The sequence below is a fragment of the Podarcis gaigeae genome (genome assembly GCF_964106915.1).
Source record: "Podarcis gaigeae genome assembly, chromosome: 2".
NCBI lineage: Eukaryota > Metazoa > Chordata > Lepidosauria > Squamata > Lacertidae > Podarcis > Podarcis gaigeae.
Window position 1 is genome coordinate 76,528,491 of NC_139679.1, and position 19,193 is coordinate 76,547,683.

Here is a 19,193-nt window from a genome sequence, read left to right on the forward strand (position 1 = left end):
CAAATGGCCACCAATGTCCTGTAAATCTGGAAGCCCACAAGTTCCTACCAGGTTGCTCTGAGGTTCTTAAACAAATGCTTTTCCTCTCTACTTTACATGCTCTATAGACCTGCAGACCTAGGTAGTCTCCCAAGGGTACAGAAATCATTCCCTTATCTTTCAGTGGCCTCATTTCATTTCCCAACTGATAAGCATTTGACTACTTGAAGAGGGCATGATGGGGAGAAATTTAACAAAACAGAAAAATTATCTCTACCACAACAAAACACAAATATTTGATCAGCATAGTGTTCATCCAGATACATAACAGAACATTTAGTCTATTCTCACCTTAACAAACATGACCACACATTTGCCAAGAATTTTGTTCACGGGGACTTTGTTGTAATAATCACTTTTAAATACTTCTTTCTCCAAAAACTTTCGGGTTGCAAGATGGAATGTTTCATTTGGTCGATAAAACCAGCAGCCGTACAACCATTTTTCTCCTAAAAACAAGAAAGCTTTGTGATACAAAACAACTATAACAAGTTATAAACTGATCCGCGGATCTTCTGTGGCGATAAAATGGCTGAGATAGTGCTAGTTTGTGTCTGAATCTTTGTTCAGGGAAAGTGCATTTTAAAGTCTAGACCTGCAAAACTGTGGGACAGTTTCTCCTTGCATATTGTGATTGCGCAAATCAAAGACAGACCGTAAACCCTCATTTTTTTGAAAACTGAAGTTCACAAAATAAGACATTTGAGAAAGGATGACATGCTGGTTGTCATTCGTGCTTGCTGCACAGAACAGAATGGTGGCTGTACCACCAGTTAACATGGTAATCACAACAGCAGTGCTGTGGGGGGAGAGAAACATGACTCTTTGTTCTTAATGAGAGGTGTTGCACTATGCTTGGGGTACAGATGTGGCCTTGAGGCATATGGGCATAGCATGGCTCTGCGCTTGTAGCTCAGCCACAATCGCCACTTGTGTTCTTCCCTCAGGTTTCCACTAGTTGTCCTGGGGACGAAGCTAATCAGAATGAAGCAGAGCTGTCTCTTCTCAGATCCACTCGTACCGCTGTGTCAGGCAGGAGGAAAAACTCAGGGAAATGGACCTGCTCCTACAAGTTTTACTCTTACCTGTGTCAGCTGATGACACGTGACCTGTGTTATTGGCTACAGTGCCCCACAAAATGAATTCTTAGGGATCACCCTACAATCAGCCAGTGCTGTCCTGCATTGAATTATTTCAATAATCTATCAGTTTGTTAGGGAAATCTCATGGTAGTGGTTCTATTTCCACTTAATGAAATATGTATTGTGTTTACAGGAGCTGGTATCTGGATATAAGACAGGGCATAGGACAGCTGCAACCACCAGCATTAAGAAGACAGTCTTACTTACCAGCCGAATCCTCCCACAGTCGTTCAATGCAGACTATGTGAGGTTGCAAATTGGCTTCTGCGGGTTCAACATACACATAATCCCCAACGTGATACATGCTGTTCTTAAAGCTGCAATCCTGGCTGTATGTCCTGTGTAAACTAGACAGTCCTGATCCTCCAGAAGAATCTTCACTCTTTTCAGCTTCTTATTCAACATAAAAGAAAACAGTGGGAATGACTTACAGTCAGTTTAAAAACACAGGACTGCTCGCCTTGTAACACTTTACACACCAAGAATCTTTCCTGTAAAGAGTGACCATTTCCTCTTAGAAAGCATTCCTGGCACCAGCCATATGAAGCAGTATCCCCCATCACCATGCAATGCAAGGGAGAGGCGCTATTCTTGCCACACAAAGAGTAAGACAGATTCTATCCCCAAGTTATTATTATTATTTTATTAAATTTGTATACTGTCCTTCATCTATAGCTCTCAGGGAAGTTCACAACACAAAAATACAAGATGGAAACATAATAAAACAAAACAAACCAAAAACAAACCAATAAACAACCCTCGCACAATGCATTTAAAAGGGTATTGGATGTTAATTAGCCAAAGGCCTGGTTAAAGAGGAATGTTTTTGCAAGAAGCACACCCTGATCACTGAAATGGGCCCCCAAAGAGGGGTGAGGAAGGAAGAATGAGCAGGAAGAAGGCATTTCAGACTTGGCAGTGTATTCAAAATGGTGTGGCAAGGTGGGAAGGGGGCCTGCGGCCAGTTGTACCATCAGGACTTTGGGCAGACGTCTAGGGCCCCACATAGCAACACGAGCGTAAGGGTCCCCAAGTGCAGCAGGTCTGGCTTACCACATTTTGAAATGAAGTAATGCATATAATTGTTTAAAAAGCTCCCAGCTCACATGCATATAGTATCAAGAGTATATAAGTTACTAGTGCTTGTGACACTCCCCTATTACAGTGGTCACTGTTGCCAGTGATACTAATATAATCACTACACTCACAATATATTTACCATGTGCAAAACTTGCAATTTACCAGCTGAGTTGGCAGCTTTGAGCTCTGCTGAACAGTACTTCCCTCATGACTGAATTACACGTAGGGGCAAGCACATCTGAATAGTTCAGTGGAGGCGGTGTAGGAAATACACATGTTGGCAACCATCTGACCAATTACTTTTCTACATCTGACGGTATCTTAGTGGGGAAGATGACCCAGAAGGGTAGATTGTAAATTTGGCATTTTCCTTGTCTTCCATCAGAGTGTGTCAAGGCGAACAAGAGAGCTGAATGACACAAATGTACAAATCAGCTCATTTATGAATTCATTTTATACTGCCCATCCTCTCTCAAGCAATGCTGATAATGTTGGAGAAGATTTACCTATGTCGCCTTTCAGTGAGTATCTGCTAAATGAAGAGTGACAATGTGCAGCCATTTAAATTAAGTACAATTACCTCTCTTCTCTTCTTCTCTTTTGAGTTTGTCTTCTTCCATTTCCTTAGGAAGCTTTTCCTTCTTCTCTTTTTCGACATCGTTATGAAGATGCTTCGTAGTGTAGCTGAGGGCTGGTGACAACAGGATCTCGCCATTCTTGCAGAGTTCGTCACGGATTTTGATAAAGAACTGTTGAAGTTCCACTGCATCCTCATAAATCTCCGAATCCGTCCTTTAAAGAAAAGAGAAACTGCATGAAATGACAACATACACAAGGTAACTGTAGAAGAAGCATGAATGTGTCATGAAAAAAAAAAAGAAATTTCATTGTTTGCAACTGATTTTTCCCCCCGACCCTGGTTTGGATGTCATGGAAAAGTGTGATTTAGTAAGCCAGGGTAGAAGTGCAGAAGGGGAGGAGGGAAAGACAAGCTGAAAGTGCAGGGGCACACGGCTCATTCTCAGGACAATAAACAATGGTTTAATTGGCTAGAGATTGTGACAATTCCACTGGGCCAAAGTCTTGCTATATCACAGGCGCAGGCAAACTCGGCCCTCCAGATGTTTTGGGACTACAACTCCCACCATCCCTAGCTAACAGGACAAGTGGTCAGGGATGATGGGAGCTGTAGTCCCAAAACATCCGCCGAGTTTACCTATGCCTGGTATATCATCTCAAAATCTGCAGTTCTCATATCATGCAGTAGTATAAGTTGCTTTTTTACACTTCTCTAAAACTTGTAGTACTATTTAGTGTATATATATGTTAGATAATCATCTGGCTTTTAACTAACTAAAACATACTTACATATTACAAAATCAATGAAGGTACCTTTCTGAAGAAATACCTTTCTGAGACATTAAAGGTACTAAACATTAAAGGTAACAAGCAAAAGCTATTTATGAGGCTGTTAATGGAAAGTGATTTCATGCCTCTAGAATAGGAGTCCAATCCCGCACTAGTAACTTACAGACTCTTGTATTAGTATCACTGGCAACAGTGATCACTATAATAGGGGTGTGTCACAAGCACTAGTAATAAAAATAAAAAATTGTCCAGTAGCACCTTAGAGACCAACTAAGTTTGTTCTGGTACAAGCTTTCGTGTGCATGCACACTTCTCAGTTGGTCTCTAAGGTGCTACTGGACAAATTTTTATTTTTTTATTTTTATTTCAACTGTGTCAGACCAGCACGGCTACCTACCTGAATCAAGCACTAGTAACTTAAGTTACTAGAGAGGTTGATAAAGGTAAAGTTTTACTCACCGGTTCATTCTCCTTGCCCGCTCCAGCACTTCAAACATCTGCTCTTGGAACAAATCCAATCTCCGGTAGCGGTTATTTTCCACATTCTTTCGTATGATATCAAAAGTCAGGGGTGGCTTGTTTGGGAAATTAGGATCAACACCAGGAATTTCAGCTAAGGAGTCACTGTAGCACCTGCCTTCATCATCCTGATGACTCATTACAGAGACAAAAAGGTTATGTATAAGTTCCTGGATCAGGAGTGTTACATTTGGGACATGAGAATCTTCATCTCCTTCTATGTCTCTTCTAGTTTCTAGCAAAACTTTGTGCAGCACCAAAGCATCTTTGTAAATCAAGGATTCTGGCTCATTATAAGTGCAGGCATTATTGAACATCATTACAAAATCTTCAACCATGGCATCAATGTCCTGATACTTGTTGGCCATCATGTGACTTCTGATCTTCTCCATATCAACCGGCTTTTTAATTGTCAGGTAGTAGTCGGGAAGCTCCGATCGAGATGGAAGCCGCAGGAAAATAGCACTAAGCCTTCTCCCTCGCTTATCTGTATAGTTCTTCACCGCTTCATATACTTCATTAAGTTTCTGTTGCATTGGAGTCATATATTTTGATTTTTTAGGGGAGATGCCAGTCTTTCTACCTAGAGGAACAAAATTTAAAGCTAGACAAAAAAAGCCAACATTCTTGTGGCTTCAGTTACTCAAATACTAATCTGGGTATATCATGTAACATTAGACACATGCAATTTGGTGTCTTTCACATCATAGCTCCTTCTCAAGACTTTTGTGCTTTTTATTTTCTCTCGTAACAATATGAAAACATCAGAATTTCTCTGTCTGCACCTCTCTCTCTCTCTCACACACACACTCACTCACACACCATGGAAAAGGAAGTGTTTTGAAGAAGGAATCTGGAGGGCAACAGTGGACTCGAAGCATCTGGAGAGTCATGTGAAATAAGGCTAGGCTACAGGTCCTCCCTACAGGGACGTGGGTGGCGCTGTGAGTAAAACCTCAGTGCCTAGGACTTGCCGATCATATGGTCGGCGGTTTGAATCCCCGCGGCGGGGTGAGCTCCCGTTGCTCGGTCCCAGCTCCTGCCCACCTAGCAGTTCGAAAGCACTCTTAAATGCAAGTAGATAAATAGGTACCGCTTTATAGCGGGAAGGTAACGGCGTTTCCGTGTGCTGCGCTGGTGCTGGCTCGCCAGCTGCAGCTTCGTCACGCTGGCCACGTGACCCGGAAGTGTCTTCAGACGGCGCCGGCTCACGGCCTCTAGAGCGAGATGAGCACGCAACCCCAGAGTCGGACACGACTGGCCCGTACGGGCAGGGGTACCTTTACCTTTTACAGGTCCTCCCAAGCAGAACGTAACATATTCATATTGCTTATGTCAAAATCAAAAGGCACACTCTCAAAGCTTTGTTGGAACAGGGCTTTAACGAAGAGAATTGTGTGTGCACCAGAAGATTCCTTATAATAACCTTACACAGAGCACTACACAGAAAAGAATGCCGAAGCCTCTTTTCCTCGCTGCCCCATAGATACACTGGAAACCCTGGATCATGGCCAGTCACTGCTAGTCCCAGCACAAAAAACTTTTCTGCATATAAAACATTATTCATTTATTTAAAGTAGTTTTCAAATCCCAGAATAAACATCTTGCACAGCAAAACCATTTCAGTTTTTAGCAAAACAGCCCCAGAAGCTAACAGGGCTACCAATTGCAAGAGGTTATGGTAATAATGGTTTACAGGACATGTGCAGTGTTCGAAACTCCCATTGTTTTAGGTGCATTTTGTGACAGGGAATTTCATTAGAGCAAGCAGTTTCTGAGCTCTGGGCGCAGTACTGTGCTTAAGATCTCAGATTAAGACTGCAGAGTGGAAGGAAAGGAAGACCTTTTTTTGCCTCCCCACTTTCAGCTTTGCATTCTTGTTATTAAAAAAGCGTGCCTAGACATTCTGTTTTTGCACCCATAACCTAGGTTTAAGGTGCTATTCAGCTCCTAGCTTTCATATCTCAGTTTCTAACACTGTATATGTGCTGGTCTTGGATGCTTCTATACTTTTTACTATTCTTGCAACCCATAGTCAACAATACATAGTATGTCAAGCATTCTCGGTTCTTTTTTTCTTTGAAATACAGTTTGTCTTTTAAAACAAAGCAGCACAAAAAATCTGCAAAAAATAACCCCACCCCATATGATCTCAAGCAGTGGAGTAATAAAGCATAATGATTTGGGCCTTGCACTGTGCAAAAATACAAAATGAAAACCTTCCTGTACAAAATCAGTGCTACTCTAGCGGAAATGGTAAGGGCCATTGCTCTATTACTAGTTCTGTGTTGTTGTTTTTAGAAAACAACATGATATTTCTGCAGCAACTTTTGATGAGGATCACAAAGTATTTTACATCTATTAATATCACATGTTTCAGTAGCAATCTAGAAACTGGCGAGAAAAAGAAGAACGATATGTTGCAAGAGGCATATGTGGGAAATATATAACTTCTCATGCTGTTCCCCAAATCTAACAACATTTCAGCTTTTACTGTTTCTCATGTTACAAAAGCTTAGAACAGTGCTTTAACACTTCTACCCTATTCAGGGCCAGACTGTCTCTTTCTTGGCATAAATGCTCTGACACAGTTCAGTTTAGGACACCTTTGCTCAGGACTCAATTATATTTTAAAATCTAATAAATATTTTGTCAAATTCAGTCTGTATTTCAGAAGCAGATGAAATGTTGCAAACTATTCAGCTTAATAAGACTGCAATTTGTTAACATTTTATATTTCATTTATCAGGCTTGGGAATTTACAACAGTTCCTTACTTAATTTCAATTTAGGGGAAGCAACCTCATCATCTTCAAGCAGAGGTCCCAGCTCTTTCCTCTTTTCTTTAAGAATCTTCTCCAAGATATGAGCATCATTGTAAACCTATTCATCATGAAAATATTTATAAATAACAAACAGCAAATGGCTATTAGGATTTTACTTTTTGTTCCAATTAAGAATGAGAAAGTGCATTTGGTAATCTTGTTAACATGACCCAAAGCGCCTACCTAGAATGAGCTACAACATTCACATAGCGGCAGGGAAAGCTCTAACCCTGCACAAAGAAGATGTAGGATTAGGGCCATCTTTGCCATTAGGCAGAAGGTCATCCATAAATGCACTGGATTCCGGAATATGTAATGAGCCACCTAAGTGGGGCACAACCCTCTCTTCCACACGCCTCTCTTAAAGGCACGGGAAGCTCCATGGATTAACCATAAGGTTATATATCCAAGGCAGGGAAGAGTTTATCTCTGGCATGCCAGATCCCAGTATTGCTAATTCATCAGTATAAGAAGTTAGTTTATTAGCTCCTGGTGCTCCACTTTCTCAATATTGTTTAGCATCCTGGCAAAACTACACACAAAATATATCCAACCCACAATATGGAAACAACTAATTGATAATTCGCAAATTATGCAAAGGCATTTCTCTGGTCTCATAATCCACTCCATCTCAAGATCTCATATTGATCACTGTATGTTTTTTATGGTTTCCTTTGCCACCCAAAGGTGAGTCTGAATAATATTTGGAGGCTGCTTTACCCAAAGGCTAAGGACAGATATTCATTTTTGCTCTTTTGTATGTGGAGATGGACATATTCTACAAGGTAAGCAAGGAGCATGCATATAAACTGCTATAAAGAAATTTCACAGCTCATACTTTTAGGAAACCAAAACATACTGTGAAATTCATTTAATGAAATATCAGCATAAGCAGAGGGACGCATGAGTGACAGCTACACAAATCTGGTTTGAACTTTCCTGAGAACGTACCTGTGAGCCTTCTTCATTATAATGCCTTGCGTTTCGAAACATTAACCTCATATCTTCTATCATAGACTCTTCCCCAACATACTTGTCACTGCGGATATTGTGCTCTATTGTTTTTAAATCCATTGGCTCCAAGATGATTTTGTAATAATCTGGATAGTCTTTTTTGGAAGGTTTCACCATGAACAGCTCACAAAGTCTTCGGCCAGTGCCAGGCTCTCGTGCCTCAAGAACAACATTGTACAAAATTTTCATTCGCTGCTTCTTTATGTTCTTTTTGCTGTTAGATTTGAAAGGGGGGAGGGGAATACTTATTTATTAATTTTACCACCTATGTTCTCTAGGGGTTCACAGCCTCTTAAATTCAAAATCGAATGAAGTTTACCAATAATAATAAATCCAATAATACCAACAACATCAATCCATTAGAAAACATTTAAAACTGTATAAAACAGGTGTTTTGAGACTACAATTCCCATCATCCCTGACCACTGGTCCTGGTAGCTAGGGATCATGGGAGTTGTAGGCCAAAAACATCTGGAGGGCTGAGGTTGAGGAAGCCTGATTTAATATAATGAATTTCCTCTCCCTCCCTCAAGCACAATGACCTGGTATAAGCAGTGCTTTTTTCTAAAGAAAATGTTCAGGGGTACTCTCATTTTCCTACTCATATTGAAATACTGCCCCTCAATGAGGCCAAACTTAGATTCACAAAATGTTTAGGGTTATGTGTCCCCCTTGAAAAGAAGCACTGGGTATAAGGAACTGCTAAGCTAACGAGGTCAAAGCAATGGTGGTGAAACTAATCTCAAAAGTGAACTGTGATGTTAAATTCACAGTCATATTATTCAGAGAACCTTTCCCAGTATTATCTGAAAAGAGAGTAAAATGGAACTATGAAGCCTTCTGTCCCACCTTCTAGGGTCTTCAAAGGATCCCAAAATTTAGAGGTTTCTTGAACAATCACGTAAAGCATTTTTCCAACCACACTTAACCCCTTAATAGATACACCTTTCTTTCTGATTCAACAGTTTATTTGAAAGTAAGAACTGTGTTCAATGGGGCATATTCCCAGCTAAGTGCATAGGACTGATTGCAGTCTTATCCATCTATATGGTATTGTACCTTTTAACAGAAAATAAGAATATTCAGATAAAATACCTATGTCAAATATCACATTTAAAATTTCTTATCACCTCAGCATATGGACCAGGGTATAATATTATTATTTTTTGGTGAACTGTATATTTACATATTTGATAGATCACCTTGTCAATAAAGACACAGCTCATAACTGGCTTTAAATAACTGAAAATTAAATCAAATAATCACAAATTATTATTAACAGCGAGTGCATACCTTTTTCTTTTTGAACTTCCAGCATCAGATGTTGCAGAAGAGATCATACTGTCTCCATCCTCAATATCATCTCTTCTGGCTAGCTCCTTCTTCTTTGCCTGGAAGAAATCAAATCCCTAGAGTTAAATTCAATCCACTGTCATGTCCCCTGAATGCATGAATATTTAACAGCTCCAGAGATAATGTTCATTCTGAAATGCAGAAATATAGTAGTAGCATCAATAGAAAGCAATAGATTTTTTTTCAGCCGTTCAAATTACATGTATAAAGCAAAATATTAAATACTGTACACAGAATATCTAAATAATCAAGCTTATTCCAGAACAGCAAGCCTTCCACCTAAGCTTCTATTGCAAAATGTCTTATTAGCTATCAGTTACTCTTAATAGATATATCTTGAAAGCTGTATACAATGTCTTCTTCAAAAACCTCATTTCAGATTACCAGTTCAGAAAATTAGTTTAGCATTCATTCCTCATCCAGAATATTCATTTGTATTTCCAGCCATATGGCTATCAGTTAAAAACTCTCATTCGGAAACATATAGAATAATGCTTAGAGTTTAAACACAGAAATAGCACCGAGAAGAATTACTATCACAGCAGTGTGCCAATGCAGATATAAATGCACCAAATGCTAGCTCCTACAAAAATAACCCCAGAGACGTAGCTATTTGAGTGTGAAGTTTTACCTGCATAACCTGCTGCATTTTCAGTACTCTCTTGTAAATGGCAGAATTTGGGACATTATAACGTTTGGCATTTTCAAACATCAAGTTTAAGTCGCATTCCAAATGGTCCAGAGTTTCATATTCATGGTTCTTTAGTTTTGTTCTGTAGAAGAGATAATCAGTCCCATTTCATTGGTGCAACAATTCCTGTTACTTTTTTAATAAAACATAATCTACTAACTTAAAAGTGCTGAATTAATATCCTCCCCATTCCCCCCCCCTCCCTCCTCAGCTAGTGCCGGAGGAGTTAGAAAAGAAAAAGAAATAATTCTAATGGTTCCCAAGCACATGACAAAATCAAGATACAGGAACATCTCTCATATGACACTAGAAGGCTTGAAATGTGATTTTAAATGCCCTGCATGGGGGTGAGGGAACAACCTGTCATGAGGATGCACACACTGCCTCTGCCTCTCATGCCCCCATCCTGGATGTTTAGCCCCAGTCTTCCCAAGTCTATTTTGGAGGAGTATGCTTAGAAAACTTTGGGTGATCAGGAACCGGACAGTGCAGGGTTTCAGATCACACTGAGACTTCTAGCTGAGATCGCTTGACCATGGTTCACAACTAGGCCTGGGCGATCTATCAATATATTACCCAGGACTGGTTTGAGGTCCAAAGCATGATGGTAAGCAGTGGTATATCATGGGTGAAACCACAGCTGCTCCTGAGTGAGCGGCACTGGTTTCACCCTGGCACCTCGTGGGACAGGGCCTGATGCAGCTTGTTCCTCCCTCCACTTTTCAAGATTGCAATGCTTATACTGTGATGCTGAAAAGCTGGTATCGTCCAGCCCTATTCACAACCCCACTGCCCTCTTCACATGCTTGCTTTGAACGTCTCATGAAAACTAAAGAAGAATGGGCATGTTAACCGTATATGAACACTAGTGCTTTACTCGAAAATAAACGGTCAGATCCTTACTGCGATCAAACATAAAACAAACGTATTAGAAAAAGAATCAGGTGAATTGTACTTCTAGAGATATTTCGGTTTATCAAATCTCAATCGTTCATATGTAGATTAAAGCATAATTAAGGCTAAAGTGAAAGAAGGGTCATGTGATTACTTATGAATTAATCATCTACCTTTATTTGGATCACCTTAAAGCTTATATATATTATGCTGGCATTCCAAGGGTTTAATATTTAAAGAGACTCTTCACTCTCAACTGCTAAAACAAGGAGCTTAAAATCTTGTACATACACACATACAGGATTTAGGAAAAATCATACAATCTATCAAATACAGTCATTAGAAGAGCTGACTCGTGGTTTAAGATTGGTAAAGAAACTGTTCTTGAAACCATCAAACATTATGCTGCACCAGTTTTACCTGATTTGCTGCAATGAAATAGGCATTTTGATTTGTTGGTAATAGTCAGGATACTTTTTCTTTGAAGGCAAATGAAAAAAGGGTTCTGATATGAGCTGACCCTGGTTGTTCCTGCAGTTCCTAACGATATCATAAAGCTGATAGAGAGGGTTGGAAGTATCCATAAATGAAGTGATGCTCTCGGCTTCAGACTCCCCTTCTTCATAACGGGCAGCAGCTAGAAACGAGGAAAAACAATTACACAATTTCAGCTTATTCATCTGTTTTAAATGGGACGCGGGTGGCGCTGTGGGTTAAACCACAGAGCCTAGGACTTGCTAATCAGAAGGTCAGCGGTTTGAATCCCCATGACGGGGTGAGCTCCCGTTGCTTGGTCCCTATTCCTGTCAACCTAGCAGTTCAAAAGCACGTCAAAGTGCAAGTAGATAAATAGGTACCGCTCCGGCGGGAAGGTAAATGGCGTTTCCGTGCACTGCTCTGGTTCACCGGAAGCGGCTTAGTCATGCTGGCCACATGACCCGGAAGTTGTATGCCGGCTCCCTCGGCCAGTAAAGCGAGATGAGCGCCACAACCCCAGAGTCGGCCATGACTGGACCTAATGGTCAGGGGTCCCTTTACCTTTATCTGTTTTAAATAGTAAATGAGTTAATATTGGATTGTTCAAAGAAGAATGCAACTACTTTCTGCTACCTGGCTGGTTTCATAGTTCTAATAAGAGACTGAGACCTTACATGTTTTCTATGCTATATGCTGCTGATTCTCCAGCTTCAAAACAGTTTTATCTGCAGTTGGCTGGAAAGATCAGGTAGTTACTTATTCATTCACTATCTACAGGTAGGATTGGACATTAAAGGACCAATACAGGCAAATCCAGGAAATGTGGAAACAACCATAAATCTACTAATGTGGCAGCTTCAAGAAACCAGGCAGGAAACCATGATGAAAGAAATGCAAAAAGCACCTGCCACATTACCCACATTTGTCTTTGCTGGCCCTAATCAAAATTAAAATACGTAAACTCATGCGGAAGAAAAGGCTATGGCCATAGGAGAAGCAAAATATAAACAACCACTGACCATTGATATGGGAATATCAATAATATAAGCAAATTAGAGAAGAGTTATTTTTGTGCTGCGTTCTGTGAAAATTATATACCTCTCAGCTCCATAAAGCTGAAATACAGGAACAAAAATTTTGAAACTGACAAAGAAGAATGAAAAGAGTCAGTACAGAGCAGTGCTGGATTTACATATAAGCTAAACAAGCTATAGCTTAGGGCCCCACTCTCTTGGGGGGCCCCAAAAAATTTAAAGAAAAAAAACCTGGATGTACATTTCCAAAATATAAGATAAAAAACAAATAAAATAAAATCCACATACAGCAACAGTGTTTTGTGTTGTGTAAGCTCCTATGATGTAAGTAATGGGCCCTGCCTGCTAGCCTGCTCCCTAAAATATCACTGGTTTGCTCATTTCTATATATAGGGTGCCTACATTCTGCATGGACTTTTCAACAATTAGTTTCATAAAATACATACTTCATTATGTGCAAATGGCTTTAGATACCTATTAGGTCCATAAATTACTATATAGCATATATTCAACACAAAAGACAGTGACAATTTGTTGCTGACAAAGGACAGCTAGACCTATAAAGGGCCCCATTACCTTCAGTAGCTTAGGGCCTCATCAAACCTAAATCCGGCCCTGGCACAGAGACACTGGCAGAACACTAGAAGGGTGAGGGGGGGATAGACTAGCATATTTACTCTAAAGAGAACAAGAGGCATGGTTAAATAAGTGCTCTATCATTCCTGAGATGAGAAAGTCTAAACGTAGGTATTTCCTGCAAAACAATGTAAGATTTAAATTTAATATGCACTAGATTGTTCAAAATAGACCCGGGATTAATGTAGTTTAGGGACAGCCAATGTGGTGCCCTCCACTTGCTTCTGAACTACATCTTCCATCAGCCCCAGTCAGCATGACTAATGGTCAGGGATTATGGGAGTTCTAGTCCAACAACATGTGGAGGGCTGTCCAACATGCACTTTTATTAGATACTAATCTAAAAGGTTGTCACCCATTTTAATCTGAAAGGACAGGAGGGCTAGGAACTCCACAAATGACCTTTTCCTAAAGATATTGACCTACCAGCCAAAACAGCATCTTCATCGCTTTCAGATCCATATTGCAGTGCCATGGTTATTGCTGATAAACGATCTCCTTGGACAGCTCTTTTGTTACTGTGAATTTAAAACAAAACAGCTATTGAATGAAAAATTCCCTAGGGAGAGGAAGAATAAATCTACATTTAAAACAGGAGCATTTATCTAAGTGATACAATAAAAATAAGCATATAGAAGAAGGGGTGTGTGTGTGTGTGTGTGTGTGAATTATATTAATTTGGTGATAGAATTTAAATTTATGAACCGGCTTTCTTCCAGCTAATGTTTTGATTTATAGCCTATGAGTTCTTCTGAAAATAAACTCAAGCTAATTTTAATTGTGAATAAAAGTGCAGTTGATAATTAAACTAGTAAGGCAGTTTTAATTATCATGCATTCGTGCTGAGGAACTAGGCTCAGCAGTAGGCAGATTACAAGACTCCAGCTTTGTAAGCATGTCAACTTAATGAAACACTTTATATGGGAAGAACTGTCTTGCTTTCAGCTGATACACTGTTTTCTCAAAGCAGTGATATTTTAAGCTTATTATACATTCCATACGCTGCGACTTATGAATTATTTAAAGTAAGAAAATATTCTGAAACTCAAATGTTTGAGATGCGCAGTGCTGCTGTCTTACAACAATACTATTGGCATTAAATGCCCAGGACTGCAATACCTCAAGGAGTGTCTCTCCCCATATAAGCCAACCTGGACTCTGAGTTCATCATCTGAGGCCCTTCTTCATATGTCTCCTCCCTGAGGGGTCTGGAGGGTGGCAACAGGAGAACAGGCCTTCTCTGCAGTTGCTCCCCATTTGAGGAATGCTCTTCCTGGGGAGGCTCACCTGGCACCTTCCTTATATATTTTTAGGCACCAAGCGAAAACATTCGTCTTCAACCAGGCCTTTGGCCAATTAATGTTCTACAGGCTTTGAAATGCGTTTGGGGGTGTTATTGTTTTGTTGCTTCTGTTTTGACTATTTATTTGTGTCTTTATCTTGTGAACCATCCCCAGATCTTTTGACAAAGGGTGGTATATAAATCTAATAAAATAAATAAAATGAAATTATGTAAAGGAAACACCTCTCCCCGCTCAAAATCATTCTAAAACATACACACACATACAGAGAGAGAGAGAGAGAGAGAGAGAGAGAGAGAGAGAGAAATTGAAACTATTAGGCTCTGCTGAGTTGCCAAGGTTCTCTACTAGGAGTTTTACCCAAATAATGAAATCTTGTTTAATTGAAGAAAGAAATTTGCTTAACCTTGCATACAAATAAAACAATAATTCCATAAGAATAAATCAGGTAAGGGCTCTTTGCCCCAAGTCCTGCTTATGGGTTAGTCACTGTGGGAGACAGAATGCTGGAATAGAAAGGTCTCTGGTCTGATAAAACAAAGCTCTTATGCACTTGGGTTGAGAAGGGTCATTGTACTTATTTTACAAACATTTTGCTTCTAATTCAGGGATGGGGAACCTTTGGCTCTCTGGGTGTTGTTGGCCTCTAACTCCCATCAGCTTCAGTCAGCATGGTCTATGGTCAGGCATGATGGGAGTTGTAGTTCAGAAACATCTGGAGATAAACAGGTTCCCCATCCTTGCTTTTACTGAATTTGTCACTGACCGTTCTTTTTGCATTTCACTGCTCTCTCCTTAGCTGCTTACAACCACTACCACCAGTGTGTGTGTGCGCGCACGTGTACACACACATGTACACACACACACACCTGAGGATTACACTTTATGTATTTGATGAATTGGGTGCTAGTCCACGAAAGTTTATGGCACGGTATATTTTGCTTCACAAAACTCTCTCTTGTTTTGACTTGTGGAAGTATATTTTGGCAACTGAGTATTTTCATCTACAGAACTATTCTATGTAATTCAATTTCAGGAAAACAAAGAGGTTACTGTAATATTTCCAGGAATCAAACAAGCTCATTACTTATTTTATTTTATTTTTTTAATTTTCTTCCACATGTAAGTGAAATGGACATTTCTGATTTAGAGATGGGAGGAAAAGAACCAACATTATCTATTATAAAAAGTGGATGAACTGAATAACATCCAGAGATAAGTACTCACCGATAATATTTATTAGCAGCATTTCTGTCATCGACAACACTGCCTTTACCCTGTGAGGAAGGACCTGTCAGCTTGGAAGCAGCCAAATTTGCAGTCCTTTATGAAGCATGAACAAGCCAGAGAAAGTGAAAAAAAGAAATCCACCAGACAGCCAAGATGATATACAGTTAGGATGAAGTTTTTTACAGAATAAGTATTGAAATATAAGTTTAAAAGGGTTGTGCCATTACATTTTAGTGAAAAGGGTTATGCTAAATGTTACTGAACTTCATATCAAGGTGAGAGTAATGCATTTTAGGAGCCACTATCTAATGCTAAAAGTTTTTCTTTATCTGTACTATGAGGTTATTCCCATTAATTTCGCACAAAGCAGATACAGTGAAAACTGCAGCCTCCATTTTTAGTCCAACATACAGTAGAAGCAAAGTCCTCTAAAACTGTGCTATTTTCAAACTGGAAGGAATTACACATCCAAGTGCAATGTATTACCAAATAAAAGCACCTGTGTTAGAGGCAAAAAGCCATGTCAAGGTCAATTCACAAGCAACCTGCATTGCAGAAAAGCAATAAGAGAAGGTCTCTAGGTTCATAAACACAATAAGTAGTTAAAAAGTACAGTATTTTAAGCTCTGAGATATATGCAGGAGACACAAAGAAGAAAAATATACAAGAAAAACTGAAGAAAATTCCTGTCATTACCATATAATCAAAAACCAAGCAACTGCATAGCATTAATAAAGAGGGATGTTAAAGAATTTGAATGACAAGTTCTTGAGGTACATGAGCTTTGGGGCCTTCATGCTCTCACTTCAAAATTTTGCAACAAAAAGAAATTCATATTAAAAATTTCAAATGGACCGTTTTGAAGCACCAGCAGCTTTGTAGCCCAATATTCTGTATGTTTTCTTGGAAGTCTTACCAGTATCAATTGGATTTTCTACCAAGTGTTCACAGGACATCACACTGTATTTGTGGAAACATGGGAATAAGTCCTCTACTGTAATGCACCATGAAGATTTTGTCATGGTGGTCACCAAACTTCTGATTGGGATTAACTGAACTGACTTATCGCCACAAAGATGGAGGTCAGGCTAAACTAGCTCTAGATAGCACAGGCTGAATTTCTATGGTTGTGGAAAGACTAGGCCTAGGCGAAAATATAATCCTTTGGAAAAAGGAGGCACAGATGTTCCCCAGTAGCATCAACTGCAAACAAGGTGAAGATAAGATTCAGGTGGGTGTTGGTCTGACGCAGTTGAAATAAATAAAAAAATTGTCTAGTAGCACCTTAAAGACCAACTAAGTTTGTTCTGGGTATAAGCTTTTGTGTGCAGTATAAGCTCTTTCTCAGAAGGGTAGTAGGAGATGGGTGATTGACTCAGAGGGTATGGTAAACCTGTTGAGGACTGTTAATGACTGCAATGAGTCCCAAAGGAAAAAGGATGGGATAGTATGCAGATGACCAACACCCCACCCCACCCTCCCACTATATAGAAGGGTCTGGTGACTTCTGTTTCAGTGAATCTGAAGAAGTGTGCATGCACACGAAAGCTTGTACCCAGAACAAACTTAGCTGGTCTATAAGGTGCTACTGGACAATTTTTTTATTTATAAAGTCAAGATAAGTTGATTATGGGGCATTTGGTGTCTGGTCTGTTCAGCAGAGTCCCAATGCTAACCTATCCAATGGCTCAGACAGTTGTGAAAATCTATGTTCATTAACAAAGGAAGAAAATGGCTGCATGATTTCCAGATCCAGCTGTTTCTCCACAAGTTAGGGTCAGAGATATTTGAAACCAAATACTATAATATATAACGTGAGTTAATGTGAGCTAATATTTCTCTGTAGATTTTTTTTTCTAAAGTAAAGAGAACACTTGAATAACTTTATATACTTTCATTCTGCCCACGGTACCTGATTCGGAGACTTGATTTGGTCAGTTCAGAATGCTCAATTTCTGCTTTCTTCATATTAAATATTTTCTTTATTGCATTTGCATCCTGTTAATGAATTGAAAATGTATTTTATTTATTTTTAAAGGCTAAAGATGACATCATCAGTATTTACGGACAAATGTTCCTTGAAAGTGTATTTAAACAATATGTAAGATAACTTCATTTAGATAAAAACTTTTCATAAAGAAAGGAAAGGAAAAATATCAATATTTATGTTGTATTAAACAGAGTACAGGACATAATGCAGTTGTACCTTGGAAGTGTTCGACTTCCAAAATGTTCAAAAACCAAAGCACAGCTTCTGATTGGCTGCAGGAAGCTCCTGCAGCCAATCAGAAGCCGTGGAAGCCCTGTCGGACGTTCGGCTTCCAAAAACAGTTTGCAAACCGGAACAGTCTGTGACGTTCGGGAGCCAAATCGTTCGGGAACTAAGCTGTTTGACTTCCAAGGTACGACTGTATACAAAGCAATCTAAGCCCCAGGTTCATGGAGGAGCTTCTCTGTTGTGGGAAAGGGCACATCTACAGTACCGGCTCCTGTTAGGTCGACAGAAAATTCCACAGCATGATTCTTCCATGGCATGAATCTTCCACTAGCAGTATCCTTGACAGCTATAGGTGACATTAACCCCCCCCCCAAAAAATGGGGCAAGCCATGTGTGGTGCAGAGGAAGCCTTGGATCTGCCGCATGCAACCCCTTCAATCTCCAGAGAAGCCCAGCAATGTCTCCCACATCCCTACAGACTTGAAATTGGCATTCAAAAATTTTCCCCTTTGGAACTAAGTTTTGGAGAGTGGAATGAGATAAAAAATTAAGTGCTGCATGGGGACAAAACAGAGGTAAAAATCCACCCCCTGCATTCTTGCCTGGCTGGTACATGGCACCATGATTTTGGAAATGGCAGCTAATCCACCATTTCATATCCTCCCCTGTCCCTAACTCAGAACTGCACTGATCATTACAGATCTTACTGTTCCAAAACCTGACAAATGCATTTGAATAAGACACTTCATATTAAAATGCTAAGTTACTTTACCTTGAATACTTGAGACCCAGGTTCGTTGTAAGTTTTGGCATTTTTAACTAACAGGTCTATGTCCTTGGCCATTGCATGAATGCTTTTATAACTTCCATTCTAAGAACAAAAAATGGAACATATTATGTATGCATTAATTTTATTTATTATAGTAAAAGGTTGCAGTTCAACCTCTTCGTAGTTCTGTCAAGTTTGTCATCATTTTCACGTGGGAGCAACTACTGTGTGGGAAATCATGGTACAGAAAGCAGCGCATAGATTAGGTCCAATAAATCACATGAAATGACTACTGTCTGAAGCAGCCATAAATGAAAGTATATGTTGAAAGTATGTTGTACCAAAACCAGTTTGTGTACAATTTCCAGGGTGTCTACTGCAGCTTGTTTAAACCATAGTTTCCTACTCTGTGCGATGCCAAATACTGGGAAACTGTGGTTTAACACCAGCTCTCCTGGTTAGTGAATAAAGATTAAATGAGTTAAAAAGGAATGCGAAACAGTGGTGTAAAAAAAAAAGAAGCTATGATAGAAGCACCAACTGCATAAGATGAGTAAAGGACAATGATCACGTGGACAAAACATTCCTTCTCAGCTTAAATAAA

At 39.6% G+C, this 19,193-nt stretch overlaps 1 protein-coding gene across 30 annotated transcripts in view; it reads right to left on the reverse strand.

Annotated features, from left to right (window-relative positions):
* Positions 1-19,193, reverse strand: part of PBRM1 (polybromo 1) — a 54,525-nt gene that overhangs the window by 21,655 nt on the left and 13,677 nt on the right. For 12 of the 30 annotated variants that reach the window (XR_014561163.1, XM_083726472.1, XM_083726467.1 and 9 more), the window contains 13 exons: positions 18,593-18,691; positions 17,515-17,600; positions 15,600-15,695; positions 13,498-13,589; positions 11,345-11,561; positions 9,971-10,112; positions 9,280-9,377; positions 7,924-8,200; positions 6,925-7,030; positions 4,089-4,731; positions 2,842-3,053; positions 1,389-1,574; positions 331-488 (listed from right to left, as the gene is read on the reverse strand). Coding sequence is in view for 29 of the 30 variants with exons in the window: in XM_083726472.1 (XP_083582598.1) it covers positions 331-488; positions 1,389-1,574; positions 2,842-3,053; positions 4,089-4,731; positions 6,925-7,030; positions 7,924-8,200; positions 9,280-9,377; positions 9,971-10,112; positions 11,345-11,561; positions 13,498-13,589; positions 15,600-15,695; positions 17,515-17,600; positions 18,593-18,691 (2,412 nt within the window). In the remaining variant the exon portion in view is untranslated. Of the gene's footprint in view, positions 1-330; positions 489-1,388; positions 1,575-2,841; positions 3,054-4,088; positions 4,753-6,924; positions 7,031-7,923; positions 8,201-9,279; positions 9,378-9,970; positions 10,113-11,344; positions 11,562-13,497; positions 13,590-15,599; positions 15,696-17,514; positions 17,601-18,592; positions 18,692-19,193 lie in introns of all 30 variants that reach the window. The other 18 variants (XM_083726462.1, XM_083726464.1, XM_083726466.1 and 15 more) reach the window with 3 other exon arrangements.